At 38.8% G+C, this 16,093-nt stretch overlaps 1 protein-coding gene across 1 annotated transcript in view; it reads left to right on the top strand.

Annotated features, from left to right (window-relative positions):
• Window positions 1-723: 723 nt before the first annotated feature.
• Window positions 724-16,093, top strand: part of LOC121373279 — a 46,340-nt gene continuing 30,970 nt past the window's right edge. The window contains exons 1-9 of the mRNA XM_041499807.1: window positions 724-858; window positions 2,527-2,628; window positions 3,223-3,312; window positions 6,113-6,211; window positions 7,455-7,553; window positions 8,992-9,060; window positions 9,915-10,001; window positions 10,989-11,072; window positions 15,553-15,642. Of these exons, the coding sequence (XP_041355741.1) occupies window positions 2,599-2,628; window positions 3,223-3,312; window positions 6,113-6,211; window positions 7,455-7,553; window positions 8,992-9,060; window positions 9,915-10,001; window positions 10,989-11,072; window positions 15,553-15,642 (648 nt within the window). The 5' untranslated portion in view covers window positions 724-858; window positions 2,527-2,598. The remainder of the gene's footprint in view (window positions 859-2,526; window positions 2,629-3,222; window positions 3,313-6,112; window positions 6,212-7,454; window positions 7,554-8,991; window positions 9,061-9,914; window positions 10,002-10,988; window positions 11,073-15,552; window positions 15,643-16,093) is intronic.

Here is a 16,093-nt window from a genome sequence, read left to right as displayed (position 1 = left end):
TTAATACCGATTATAAATCACCAAAATAAAAATATACATATGTGGCCGCATTTAGACCTTGGGGGGCCCAGGGCAGGGGCCCGTGGCACTTCAGGTTCTAATTTTATAATTATTATTATTTTTTTATTTATAAAGGAAGTCCTTAGTCTGGGGGAGGGGGGGGGGGGGCAATTGCCCCCTTTGCCTCCTTATAAATCCGGCACTGTAAAGACACCAGGTTAAATATGCTATATTTTAAAGATGTGTGTGTATGTGTGTGTGTGTGTGTGTGTGTGTGTCAGTGGCGGATCCAGAAAATCCATTTAGGGGGGCCTCAATCCGCCTGTGTGCGAGCGCGCGTGTGTGTGTGTGTGTGTGTGACTACGTGCAAGATGAATTCTCTCGGGTTCTTTTTTGTTGTTGTTATTGATGTTGTTGTTGTTGTTATTATTATTATGATTATTATGATTATTATTATTATTATTATTAGATTTTAAAAAATAATAATTTAGGGGGTTTTTTTGTGGGGTTTTTTAAAATAGATTTTCAGTTTTTCCAACCCATTTCTTAATGTTTTAAAATATTTTTTGAAATACTGAAGGCAAAAGTGAAAAGTTCATGTTTAAACTATAAAGCAGATGACTCTTTTTAAAACTGAAAACAAAAGTTCTTATTCTAGTAATAGCTTTCTCTTCCCCCGACGTTGCCGGGGTTACGACAACGGAAGTGTCAGCGGAAGTTGCCTTAAATTAGAGGCACTGAAAATGTCAAAACGCGAACTATTATTAAAACTGTTAATTACACTTTCCTAAAAATACGGAATATGTCTTTAATTGACTAGCATAAAGACGACAGGTCGGGGGATAGCGGGATAGTCAGGTCGGCAGTGTGACAAATAATTAAACAAATTAAAATCAACGATTATATTGTCGAATACCCTGTGTTCGTTTGTACCCCAAGTTCGTGATTCTTATTGATCTTGTGTTGTGAACTGCGAGTAGGGACACAAAACATACACTGCTGGTACAGAGGCGGATCTAGGGAGGGGTAAGGGGCCCGTCCCCCTAAATTTTGCGACAGTTATAATTTTATTACATATTAATTTTTAATTGTTTTACGATCCCACTCCAAACCTCCCCCAAAGTTCCCTTGGCATTCCGCCTCGTGTCATTGCACCCCCCCCCTATATTTTCCGGATCCACACACTGATCATCAGTGTTTAATGTCATACTGATGTACTGTTTAAAATGAATGACATCCATATGTCCTTCATTTATTCCAGGAGCCCCAGTACTCTGGGGGTGGGACGTAGTACAGTGGTTGAGCATTCATTATTTATCGCTCTAGCCAGTGCACCATAGCGGTATATCAAAAGCCGCTGGTGCATATAAAAGATCCCTTGCTGCTAATCGAAAAGAGTAGCCCATGAAGTGGCGAAAGCGGGTTTTCTCTCAATATCTGTGTGGTCATTAACCATATGTCCGACGCCATATAATCGTAAATAAAATGTGTTGTGTGTCTTACCGTCAGAGTACTTAGGCTATTATTCCAGGTTCTAGGACTTTGAATGGGGCGGGGCACAGGTACCCCCAAACAGAAGCCCTTAATACAAATACTATAGTTACATATATAACGTTACTATAACATATCTGACGTTATTGTTTGGGGATACCTGTTGGGTGGGGGTGGGGGGGAGGAGGGGAGTAACAGTGTAATGTAGTTTGGTGGTTTTGAGAAACAAATTTCGTCATCTTATCAAAAAAGGCAAAATTAATTGGTTGACCAAAATTTGTGGAGAGAGGGGTTCAAGTACTGTAGTGGGGTGAGATCTTACAGTAACTTGGTTGGTAGAGCACTAGTATAGGATCAGATCACCTGTCGATCCATTCTCTGATTTAGTGTTTTTTTCTCATCCCGCTAGTGCACCACAGCTGGTATATCAAAGGCTGTGGTATGTGCTGTTCTGTCTGTGGAAAATGCTGCTTGAGAATATAATTAATATATAGAGGATTCATCACATGTTTTTTTAATATGGAAAATATCAACTGAGTCTATATTAATTGGTATTTGGCAAGGCTCTGCCAAGACGAAACTGATTAACTAGACTAGGTTGATATTTTACATCTTGAAAAACACGAGTAGCGAATTCTATTTATTCTATAACACTTCTAAAATAACATTTTAATTCAATTTTGAGTAAATCACAGTACTAAAGTTGCCACCATTGGTAATGTGACATCATCACGATTAGCACCAATTAGTTTGACGTCACGTATTTTAAATAAATCTTTTAAAATGTTACGCTCAGGTACACAGGCCTTGTTAGTGTGTCAGCCAATGACCTATCCACAGCAACACATTACCTAGAGACCTTGCAACTTTGCATACCATTATTAACCGGGTTAATACACTAAACTATCACATGGGTTTATGACATGGATATCATGGGTAAGTTATAGGACAAACACATGTATGTATTTATATATTTAAAATCTGTTTACAAGAATTACACGTATGCATGGTTAAATGTATTGTTTGATTTTACAGGTTACAACAGGCGAGAGATGTAGTGATTGGCTAATGCTGTTTTCAAGTTGTTTTTAACGCTCCAAAACAAAGATGGCGGGCCAAATGACTGATCTGGCCAAGGTGGGTCAATGGTTATTTTACATGAACTAACTTAGGTGATAAAGGTGCTTGATTCTTCGGATCAATGGACTCATTATCTAGTTGGGGTTCTTCCCATTCTAGCAAATTCCACACAACAGAGGCCATGGTATGTGCTATCCTGCCTGTGGGGAAAGTGCAAATAACAGATCCCTAGATGCTAATGGAAAAATGTAGCATGTTCTTTTGTCAGACTTTATGTCAGAATTATGAAATTAATGACACCCAGTAGCCGATGATGAATAAATCAAGGTGTTCTAGTGGTAGAAACAAGAAAATAAAATTTTATTCTGTCATCCTCAGGTATATAGCACAGAGCTCATGAAAGTATTCTATTGGTGTCGTTAAACAAAACAAACAAACTTCAATCAGTTCTATTTTAAATTATACACCACAGAGCAATCGATTTTTATTGTATAGCTGTGGTGACCCAAGTAATCATCTAGAAGCAGCCAATCGGATGTTTTCAAATTGATAACACAAATATGTGTGTTATTACCATATGATATCATAAATAATGCATGATGTTCTCACCAAAGGGTGTGTAAGAAATAATAAAACCTTGGCTTATTTCAGACAAGAATTGGTCAAGCCATCGCTATGAAAAGCATCGATGGCTTAAAGCAGTGCCTCAGAGACGGAGAAGACCCGCTGCGTAAAGATCGGGTATGTCGCCATGTTTTGTGTGTTATTTTTTTCTTCTTCTTCCTTCGTTCGCTTGTTGACTACACGTCGATGCCAGCAGTGACTATGTTCTCTGTAGATCACTTCTTGTGCCGTACAGCTTTCTTATGGGCTCCCTGGAGGTAAGGAGCCCAGCGCTGCACCTGCCTGGTGAGTCATCACAGCACCGATCATGTCATTATTGTCCTGAAATGTAGTCATAATAGCTGTTGATGCATGGTATTGTGGTCTATTAGAGTGTGCCGTGCGGCCCAATACCTCTGTCTTCAGCACTCGAGGTTTCTGTTAGGGTTACCTCACCCTTAGTCCATATCAGTCTAGTCTCTACCCATTGACCAGTGCAGCTTGGGTGTCCCTAACAGAAGCTAAAGCTCCTGCTGACATAGCTCTCTGGGTCACTGAGACATACAAGGCCCCTCACCACGTCAAGGAATGGACTTTGAAGGGATTGTGTGTTATTTTCTTCATTTATTTTTGTCGGTGTTTATATCCAGTTGAGGTTCAAGCATGCTGTCCTGGGTACGTCTCAGCTGTCTACCTATAATGAAATAAAAAGAAAACTAGTTATTTCTTTTTGATGTACATGTACATGTAACAGTGTTTCTGCCAGAAAGAAATTTTTGGGTATGGTGCTATGGAATTGAATGCAACAACAGTCAACAAGGGGGTATTTGGGGGCCTCCCCCCAGAAAGAAAATGGGTTAAGTTTAGGGTTAGCCTTAAGAAAATTATACAGTAATGATAAGAGTTAGCCCAGTGTTAAAGCGCTCGCTTGATACACGGTCGGTCTGGGATCGATCTCCGTCAGTGGGCCCATTGGGCTATTTCTTGCTCCTGCCAGTGCAACACGACTGGTACATCAAAGGCCGTGGTATGTGCTATCCTGTCTGTGGGATAGTGCATATAAAAGACCCCTTGCTGCTGATTGAAAAGAGTAGCCCATGAAGTGGCGACAGCGGTTTTCCTCTCTCAATATTTGTGTGGTCCTTAACCATATGTCTGACACCATATAACCGTAAATAAAATTTGTTGAGTGCGTTGTTAATTAAAACATTTCCTCCTCCTGTGTAAGTAGTGAGCAATGATACAGGTCACTAGTAGTGTCCAACATACTGTTGCTTTTAAAGATATTTGTCACAATTGATGCCTCAATCCCTGTAGAGTTTTGCCACATTCTATAAAATGAATTAAGGATTGTCTCAATTTTCTTTTCTTCACATTTTTAGGGTTATGAACATAATTAAATATACCCAAACTGCATGATTTGGAAAAGGTTAGCCAATAAAATATGAATGTTATCAGTTCTTTTACATGTGTAGTTTGAAAATCAATGTTGAGCAGTAAACTGATCAGAAGGAAATGTTTTATTTAATGATGCACTCAACACATTTTATTTACGGTTATGTGGCATCAGACTTATGGTTAAGGACCACACAGATATTGAGAGGAAGGAAGGAAATATTTTATTTAATGATGCACTCAACACATTTTATTTATGGTTATATATGGCGTCGGATATGTGGTTAAGGACCACAAATATTGAGAGAGGAAACCAGCTGTCGCCACTTCATGGGCTACTCTTTTCAATTAGCAGCAAGGAATCTTTTAATGCACCATCCCACAGCCAGGATAACACATATATATACCTTTGATATACCAGTCGTGTTGCACTTGCTGGAACGAGAAATAGCCCAATGGGTCCCCCGTCGGTGATCGATCCTAGATCGATTGCGCATCAGGCAAGCGCTGTACCACTAAGCTATGTCTCACCCCAAACTGATCTGAAATTATGTAGGAGAGAAATTGCTCTCAGTGTCTAAATTCATAGTAATTTTGAGTGAAATAAATTAGCGTGCTATGAGGTGAGCATTTTTTGGCCTATGTAAAAATCGTTTTGCATGAGCATACGTGAACAAGAGCAATTGCTCAAATTAAACTGTAAAGACTGTATTATAACGATAAAACAAACATTTAATTAATGTTGGTATAAAGAGGATACTCCCCTCGTGTCTTGTGATATCATAATTTATCAGCACGAGTTGACATAAGTATGAAAACCGAGGCTTGCCAAGGATTTTTTATACTTTTAGCAACGAGTTCTGGTAAATTATGATATCACAAGACACGAATGGGGTATTCCTTTTATCATCCATTATCATTCTTTTCATTTGCGACAATTGTAAACAATGTCAGTAATGTGGGTTGAATGTCACTATATTTGGCAGTGGTAGACTCGTTAGCTAACAGAACGACAGTGGGGTGACGTCACTAATGATAGGTTTAGCGCTGAAACATACACAGTGATGTAACAAAAGAAGCGATATCTCCTAGGAGAATATCGCAGGAGATATCGCAAATTATAGTGCCAGCAGTATCTCCTACAAAAGTCTTTAATGGGTGATAAACATTTTATTTTGATAATGCTCTAAAATATACCTCAGAGTTCCCGATTTTTCACACATTACTTAACCAAACCCTTCTCCCACCCCACAGGCCAGCAGGCTATTTTTTTGTTTAGAAGGACATCATGTACATATGTGCATATTTTCTTTTGACCTGCTACTTAGATAGATGATTCGTCACAAGTATTTTTTAATATGGAAGCGATATCTCCTAGGAGAATATCATAGGAGATATCGCAAATTATAGCGCCAGCGACATCTCCTACAAAAGCCCTTAATGGATGGTACATATACATGTACCGTAATTGGTTTCTTTGTTTGATAGATGTCTGTATGCAGCAATGATAAAACATGTGATATTGCTGTTTTATTCTTTTCAGAAAGGCAACACCTATATTCATTTTGTGTGTACGATGTACAGACCAAACATCTTCCAAATCATCACGGCCACCGGAATTGATGTCTGCGCACAGAATAAGGTATCATATTAGAAGAATAAGGTATCATATTAGGAGAATAAGGTATCATATTAGGAGAATAAGGTATCAAATTAGGAGAATAAGGTATCAGATTAGGAGAATAAGGTATCAGATTAGGAGAAAAAGGTATCAGATTAGGAGAATAAGGTATCATAATAAGGTATCAAATTAGGAGAATAAGGTATCATATTAGGAGAATAAGGTATCATAATAAGGTATCAAATTAGGAGAATAAGGTATCATATTAGGAGAATAAGGTATAAAATTAGGAGAATAAGGTATCAGATTAGGAGAATAAGGTATCAGATTAGGAGAATAAGGTATCATAATAAGGTATCATATTAGGAGAATAAGGTATCATATTAGGAGAATAAGGTATCATAATAAGGTATCAAATTAGGAGAATAAGGTATCAAATTAGGAGAATAAGGTATCATATTAGGAGAATAAGGTATCAGATTAGGAGAAAAAGGTATCAGATTAGGAGAATAAGGTATCATATTAGGAGAATAAGGTATCATATTAGGAGAATAAAGTATCATATTAGACCATAAAACCCCCAAATATTTGATGAGCATCCCCGCCTGCCTTTCCTACGAGACCCCACCCAAATTGGTAAAAGGACATTGGGCAACTACAGTGAAACCCTCAAAACTGGACACTCTCGGGACCAAGTAAAATGTCCGGTATTAAAAGGTATTTGGTTTAGAGAGGTTAAGTTCTGTATCGATTTTTAAAAAAGAACCGTGAAAAATGTCCGGTTTTGGAGGAATTCTGATTTACAGAGGGTCCTGTTTTGAGAGGGTTCATTGTAATTTTAATTTTAATTTTGCCTTATTGTGCTGAGTTTAAGCCATCTATTTTTGTCACATGTAAAAAGGTAAGATATGGGTTTTATTTTTCTTATCCCGTTACCACCTTATATAATTAAGACATCAAAATTTAATGTGCAAATACCGGCCTCGGTGGCATCATGTTTAAGCTATCAGACATAAGACTGGTAGGTACAGGGTTCGCAGCCCAGTACAGGCTCCCACCCAGAGAGAGTTTTAATGACTCAATGGGTAGGTGTTAGGCCACTACACCTTCTTCTCTCTCACTGACCACTAACAATTAACAACTAACCCACTGATATTTTAAGATATTTCACTAAATGTTATATAATACTAGATTACAGCTGATTATTGAAAGACATTAGACAATGATTTTAAATGTGTGTTATGTTTGCTGACTGTCATTGCAGCATGGGAACACGGCTCTACATGTGACAGCACTGCAGAAGGAATGTTGCCATGTTGGTGACTTGATGGCCGCCGGTATCGACCCTTTCATCAGAAACAAAGTAAATATCACAGATCTCGGTCAGTTGTAGAGAATATGAATGTAGTAGTGTTGGTATAAAGTGCTCCTACTGGCAGTAGCTAGTTGGAATTTCCCTATGAGTTCAGTTGATAGAGTGCTGGACACATTCAGAACATGCCTATCATGGGAGCAAGTGTCGGCTTATGCCAACTCTACTATCCATGACGAAAAGGAGGGTGGTGGGGGTAGTAGAAGGTGGGACTGCTGGCATTGGCAGGTGCAAGGGAGTACAGACAGTCTGACGATGGTTGGTAATGGGCAGGGTGGACTGGTAATGTTCACTGTGATGTCCGACCATGGTTGGTAATGGGAGGGTGGACCGGTATTGTTCACTGTGATGTCCGACCATGGTTGGTAATGGGTGGGTGTACCGGTAATGTTCACTGTGATGTCCGACCATGGTTGGTAATAGGCGGGTGTACCGGTAATGTTCACTGTGATGTCCGACCATGGTTGGTAATAGGCAGGTGGACAGGTAATGTTCACTGTGACGTCCGACCATGGTTGGTAATGGGTGGGGTGGACTGGTAATGTTCACTGTGATGTCCGACCATGGTTGGTAATAGGCGAGTGAACAGGTAATGTTCACTGTGACGTCTGACCATGGTTGGTAATGGGCGGGGTGGACTGGTAATGTTCACTGTGATGTCCGACAAGGTTGGTAATGGGTGGGTGGACTGGTAATGTTCACTGTCATGTCCGACCATGGTTGATAATGGGCGGGTGGACAGATAATGTTCACTGTGATGTCCGACCATGTTTGGTAATGGGCGGGTGGACTGGTAATGTTCACTGTGATGTCCGACCATGTTTGGTAATGGGCGGGTGGACAGGTAATGTTCACTGTGATGTCCGACCATGGTTGGTAATGGGCGGGTGGACAGGTAATGTTCACTGTGATGTCCGACCATGGTTGGTAATGGGCGGGTGGACTGGTAATGTTCACTGTGATGTCCGACCATGGTTGGTAATGGGCGGGTGGACTGGTAATGTTCACTGTGATGTCCGACCATGGTTGGTAATGGGCGGGTGGACAGGTAATGTTCACTGTGATGTCCGACCATGGTTGGTAATGGGCAGGGTGGACTGGTAATGTTCACTGTGATGTCCGACCATGGTTGGTAATGGGCAGGGTGGACTGGTAATGTTCACTGTGATGTCCGACCATGGTTGGTAATGGGCGGGGTGGACTGGTAATGTTCACTGTGATGTCCGACCATGGTTGGTAATGGGCAGGTGGACCGGTAATGTTCACTGTGATATTAAAAGTTGGGTGCACTTCAGCTTTGACCCATTGAGATGCTGTTTCATATATTTCTACCTCAACAAGCATTATGCACAATTGGCTACATCTTGGCTGTACTGCGTATGTTAAATGTTTCTAATTTGCCTGAACACTTTCTTTCTTTCTTTTCCAGGATGGTAAAACTGCAGCTGAGTTGAAATCACAAAATAAATATTGGCACACAATTTACAACGTCTGGCAGGTATGATTACAATCACAGTTCCTTTAGATTCATAATCAGTTAGGTGCTGCCATCTTCACTTGTAGAGTTGTCTTCATTTGTTAGAGCCCATTGGGCTATTTCTCGCTCCAGCCAGTGCACCACGACTGGTATATCAAAGGCCGTGGTTTGTGTTATCCTGTCTGTGGGATGGTGCATATAAAAGATCCCTTGCTGCTAATCGAAAAGAGTAGCCCATGAAGTGGCGACAGCGGGTTTCCTCTCTCAATATCTGTGTGGTCCTTAACCATATGTCCGACGCTGATATAACCATAAATAAAATGTGTTGAATGCGTCGTTAAAAATAAAACATTTCCTTCCTTCCTTCGTTTGTTAGACTATTTTTGTCTAGCCATTATAAAGGTATTATTTTTCTGGTGGCAGTGGTGTCGGTAACAGCGTCAACTGTTGCTTGTATCTTAATGTTACAGCATCATGTTTACCTCCATTTCTCACAAACTATATCATTGATCCTATATCCCAGATCAACGAGGGTGCAGAATGTAGCCCAGTGGTAGAGCGCTCGCTTGATGCACGGTCGGTTTGGGATCAATCCCCGTCGGTGGGCCCATTGGGCTATTTCTCGTTCTAGCCAGTGCACCACGACTGTTATATCAAAGGCCGTGGTATGTACATATATAAAAGATCCCTATATGTCAAATATTTGATATTCAATAGCCGACGATTAATGAATCAATGTGCTCTAGTGATGTCATTAAACAAAACAAACTTTAACTTTGTTGTATTGTGTGATAAAAAAGAAAATTATGACCTAAAAAGATTATTATTATTATTGTTTTGTGTGAGAGAACAATGGATTTTGTGTATATTTTCAGCCAGGTATTTATAAAGTTATAGAGGACCACGATGTCCCACGACTGTTAGAACTGCTGCACTGCTGGAACAGAGTAGATTTTAAGAGGGTGAGTTATAGATGAACTGTCTAATACAGGTATTTGTAAAGTTATAGAGGACCACGATGTCCCACGACTGTTACAACTGCTGCACTGCTGGAACAGAGTAGATTTTAAGAGGGTGAGTTATAGATGAACTGTCTAATACAGGTATTTATAAAGTTATAGAAGACCATGATGTTCCATGACTGTTAGAACTGATGCACTGCTCAGTTGCGTCATGGTTAAGCCATCGGACTACAGGCTGGTAGGTACAGGGCATATGTCAGCTATCTGGGCTGTATGGGTAGACAGTACATTGTCACCCTCAAGCACCACAATTATTGTTTGTTTTTCTTTCTTTTGGGACAGGACGTAGCCCGGTGATAAAGCATTCGCTTGATGCACAGTCGGTTTAGGATCGATCCCCGTCGGTGGGCCCATTGGGCCATTTCTCATTCCAGCCAGTGCTTCACAGCTGGTGTAACAAAGGCTGTGGTATGTACTATCCTGTCTGTGGGATGGTGCATATAAAAGATCCCTTGCTGCTAATTGAAAAGAGTAGCCCATGAAGTGGCGACAGCGGGTTTCCTCTGTCAATATCTGTGTGGTCCTTAACCATATGTCTGACACCATATAACCGTAAATAAAATGTGTTGAGTGCGTCGTTAAATAAAACATTTCTTTTTTTCTTTCCATATAACTGTAAATAAAATGTGTTGAGTGCATCATTAAATAAAACATTTCTTTCTTTCCATATAACCGTAAATAAAATGTGTTGAGTGCGTCGTTAAATAAAACATTTCTTTTTTTCTTTCCATATAACTGTAAATAAAATGTGTTGAGTGCATCATTAAATAAAACATTTCTTTCTTTCTTTCCATATAACCGTAAATAAAATGTATTGAGTGCGTCGTTAAATAAAACATTTCTTTCTTTCTTTCCATATAACCGTAAATAAACTGTTGAGTGTGTCGTTAAATAAAACATTCCTTCCTTTCTTCTTGTTTCTTGTAGCATGGTCAGACCCTGCGCCAGTTTTCTGCGGCCCTCAAACATCACGACATTGTGTGGATTCTGGATGAACACAAGCCGACTCTTGTACGTATGTTAGCAATACCATTTCTGTGTACATCTTGGTTTTTTATAGGGACATACCGTAATTTTTAAACACTAAGGCATATTTTTTACTAGTAGAGCCGTTTTTGATAACTGAAATCATACTTACTTAGTTTTTATTGTTTAGATTATCCATTTCCATACATTCGAAGTGTTTTTAATATCACAAAATACATTTTTCATATTTTTGAAAATACACACGCGTCTGAGAAGTTATGGGGTCGAGTTTTAGTCTATTTTTAGAGGGTATTTCACCATTTTAAAGTCACTGACTCATGTTTCACTCAATTATAACTTTATCCAAATGTGTTACAGGTGGCCTCAGACCACAATTAATTTCGCTATATCTTTCTATATAGCCTTAGTGGCTATAACATTTTAATTAATATCAGCAGGCCCGTGAAGTTTTGTATGTACCTTTGCCTGCACGGGGGACACATCCCCTGAAAAAGACAACCCCTGTTGTCCAGCTCTTTCTCCCAGCATATTGGTTTAAACAGACACACCCTCTAAACCAGGCCGGAGTACACCCATTTTACACAAAAAGCACTACTTTTGCATGGGCCGGAATTACCACAAACAAGTCTTCAATGTCAGCAAGTTACACATGTTTACAAACTACATGCTATCCCCTGTCACTTCAGTCAAACAGTTGCCACTTCATAGCTGTCTGCCATGAAATAATCACAGTCAAACAGCAGACTACTTGCGCGGTCAAATTTCCGGATTTTGGACAACCAAATGGGAAGATAACTGTAATCTGAGGCCAGGTTTGTAGATTAACTGAACTTAGTGTTGAAACTAGGGTATGTCCCTTTTAAAACACTGCTTATGCTTAGTGTGCATTTTAACAGGCTGAAACTAGGTTCTGTCCCTTTAATTGGTCCAGAAATAAATAAAGCTGTAAAACTGTAATACATACCCAGGGTTTTTGCAAGAAGTATGGAGCGTAAAGTTATATACCCTAAAATACATAAGATTCAATTTCAAAAAGATTTCAAACCTATAACCCCCTAGTAGAGACACTTATGATCTGGTTTGATTAATTAAATGGACAGACCCTAGTTTTTAAAAACTACAGTCTATTTTTCACTATTAGAGCCATTTATGATTAGTGAAATCAAACATTACTTTATATTTTATTCTTTAGATTATCCATTTCCGTACATCCGAAGTGATTCTGGTCATCCTGATGTTTCTAATAACACAAAATGTATTTTTCGTATTTTTAAAAACGCACATATGTATTTTTCGTATTTTTTAAAACGCACATGCGTCTGAGAAGTAATGGTTTATTGATCGGTTTATTGTTTTAGTCTATTTTTAAGGATATTTCCTGTTTTAATGTCACAGACTTGTGTTTCACTCTGTTTCACTTTATCCAAGTGTGTTACAGGTTTGTAGATTAACTAAACTTGGTGTGTATGTTGTAGCTTTATCCAAGTGTGTTACAGGTTTGTAGATTAACTAAACTTAGTGTCCATTTTTTACGGGCTGAAACTAGGGTATGCACCTTTAAGTACCCTCAGGTTATTTTCTGTCAGAAAGCCTGACACCATAGTGAGAAACCGGCCTCGGTGGCATCGTGGTTAGGCCATCGGTCTACAGGCTGGTAGGTACTGGGTTCGGATCCCAGTCGAGACATGGGATTTTTAATCCAGATACCGACTCCAAACCCTGAGTGAGTGCTCCGCAAGGCTCAGTGGGTAGGTGTAAACCACTGGTTCAACAAAGGCCATGGTTTGTGCTATCCTGCCTGTGGGAATCGCAAATAAAAGATCCCTTGTTGCTAATCGGAAAGAGTAGCCCATGTAGTGGCGACAGCTTGCTTCCTCTCAAAATCTGTGTGGTCCGTAACCATATGTCTGGTGCCATATAACCGTAAATAAAATGTGTTGAAGAGTAGCCTATGTGGCAACAGCGGGTTTCCAAAAAAAAAATAACAGTGTCAGAATGACCATATGTTTGACGTCCAATAGCCGATGATAAGATAAAAAATCAATGTGCTCTAGTGGCATCTTTAAATAAAACACTGGCCTCAGTGGAGTTGTCGTTAGGCCATCGGTCTACAGGCTGGTAGGTACTGGGTTCGGATCCCAGTCGAGGCATGGGATTTTTAATCCAGATACCGACTCCAAACCCTGAGTGAGTGCTCCGCAAAGCTCAATGGGTAGGTATAAACCACTTGCACTGACCAGTGATCCATAACTGGTTCAACAAAGGCCATGGTTTGTGCTATCCTGCCTGTGGGAAGCGCAAATAAAAGATCCCTTGCTGCTAATCGGAAAGAGTAGCCCATGTAGTGGCGACAGCAGGTTTCCTCTCAAAATCTGTGTGGTCCTTAACCATATGTCTGACACCATATAACCGTAAATAAAATGTGTTGAGTGCGTCGTTAAATAAAACATTTCTTTCTTTTTCTTTAAATAAAACAAACTTTACTTTACTTTCCATATAGTGAGAAAACAATGTTTACTTTTACTTTTTTTCTTATGTCAAACAAAAAAACCTTAAATGGAGGCTGACAAAAAGTTAAAGTTTGTTTGGTTATTGACACCACTAGAGCACATTGATCTATTAATCATTGGCTATTGTATGTCAAACATTTGGTCATTTTGATATATTGTTTTGGAGAGGAAACCCACTACATTTTTCCATTAGTAGCAAGGTATCTTTTTTATGCACCATCCCACAGACAGGGTAACACATACATGAGTACCAATTCTCTATGTATTAGCAGCAAGGGATCTTATATGTGTACTCTATCACAGACAGGACAGCCCATACCATATATGTTGATATACCAGTACTGGGCACTGGTTGGGGCAGGAGAAAAACCCAACCAGACAATAGGAAATCTGCTACATTTTCCTGCTAGCAGCAAGTGATCTTTTATATTGCTCCTTATAACAAAGAAGATAACAGAATCAAATGATTAATCAATGTAAAATGCTTTGTCATTTTTTTCTCCCCTTGTAATAAATAAGATAACAAAGTGAAATTATTAACCAATACAAAATTGTATTCATTTTACCTCCCCTTATAACAAATTAAATAACCAATATAAACTTCTGTTCTGTTTTTCCTTCCCTTTTAATAAACAAGATAACAGATAGAAATTATTAACCAATGTAAACTGCTGTTTCATTTTTCTTTCCCTTATAACAAATGAGATAACAGATAGGTATTACTAGCCAATGTAAAAAGCTGTTTAATTTTTCTTTCCCTCATAACAAACGATTGAAATTATTAAGGGGATGAAAAATGCTGTTTCATTTTTCATCCCCTGATAACAAACAAGATAGCAGATTGAAATTATTAACCAATGAAAAATGCTGTTTCAATGTTCCTCTCTTTATAACAAACAAGATAATATATTGAAATTATTAAGCAATGTAAAATGCTGTTTCAATTTTCCTCTCTTTATAACAAACAAGATAATATATTGAAATTATTAACCAATGAAAAATGCTGTTTCAATTTTCCTCTCTTTATAACAAACAAGATAATATATTGAAATTATTAACCAATGAAAAATGCTGTTTCAGTTTTCCTCTCTTTATAACAAACAAGATAATATATTGAAATTATTAACCAATGAAAAATGCTGTTTCAATTTTCCTGTCTTTATAACAAAGGGCAGGACGTAGGCCAATGGTAAAGTGCTTGCTTGATGTACAGTTGGTCTGGGATCGATCTCTATTGGTGGACCCATTGGGCTATTTCTCACTCCAGCCAGTGCATCATGACTGGTACATCAAAGGCCGTGGCATGTGCTATTCTATGGGATGGTGCATATAAAAGATCCCTTGCTACTAATGGAAAAATGTAGCAGGTTTCTTTTCTTCGATTATAATTATATATGTCAAAATGACCAAATGTTTGACATGCAATAGTTGATGATTAATAAATCAATGTGCTTTAGAGGTGTCGTCAGACAAAACAAACTTTAACTCTTTATATAACAAGCATGATAATATATTGTAAAATGGGGGACGGGACATAGTCCAATGGTACAGCGCTTGCTCGATGCACGTTCAGTGTGAGTTCAATCCCTGTTGGTGGACCCATTGCACTATTTCTTCTTCCAGCCAGTGCACCACGACTGGTATATCAAAGGCCATGGTATGTACTAACCTGTCTGTGGGATGATGCATATAAAAGATCCCTTGCTTCTAATCGAAAAGTGTAGCCCATGAAGTGGCAACAGCGGGTTTCCTCTCTCAATATCTCTATGGTCCTTAACCATATGTCTGATGCCATATAACCATAAATAAAATGTGTTGAGTGCATCGTTAAATAAAACATTTCTTTCTTGCCTTCCAATGTAAAATGAGATAACAGACTGAAATGATCAACCAATGTAAAATGAGATAACAGACTGAAATGATAAAACAATGTAAAATGAGATAACAGACTGAAATGATTAACAATGTTAGAGCTGTTTGATTTTTTCTGCCAGGATCTGATATATGGTGTCCAGGAGATTAACTACGAGAAGATCAGGAAGGCGCTGACCAAGTTAAAGTGTAACGTCAACTTCCTGAACACGGTGAGGACTAACTGTTATTATACAGTATCACAATATCAGTGTTCTCGCTGGGTAAAAATTAAAGGAGGGCAGCCGCGCGGCATCCATCCACCCACCTACCCACCCAAAAAATGAAAAGTAAGAAAGAAAAAGAAAAAAGGACAGGTTGGTTACCATATGTTGTTGTGTGTTGGTCGACTTTTGTGGAAAGACATACTGAGCTCCTTGTTTTGCTCTCAGTATTTGGTACAAGAAAGTTGGTACGAAATACAAGCTGATTCATCTTTTATGTAACATTAGTTGGACCGGAGATGTTGTCGGTCTGATATTCACGGGCATTCGGTTTGCTGAACTGATCAAAGTTTTAATATTATTATTTTAAATAAAGATTTCAAGATATATGAAAAACAAAGATTTTTGTAAAGTCACCACATAATGTGGGATAAAAAAAAAAGACAGGATGACTGTTCTG

Source organism: Gigantopelta aegis, chromosome 5 (genome assembly GCF_016097555.1).
Source record: "Gigantopelta aegis isolate Gae_Host chromosome 5, Gae_host_genome, whole genome shotgun sequence".
NCBI lineage: Eukaryota > Metazoa > Mollusca > Gastropoda > Neomphalida > Peltospiridae > Gigantopelta > Gigantopelta aegis.
The sequence above is the reverse complement of the archived record's forward strand: the minus strand, read 5'-3'. Positions and strand labels throughout refer to the sequence as shown.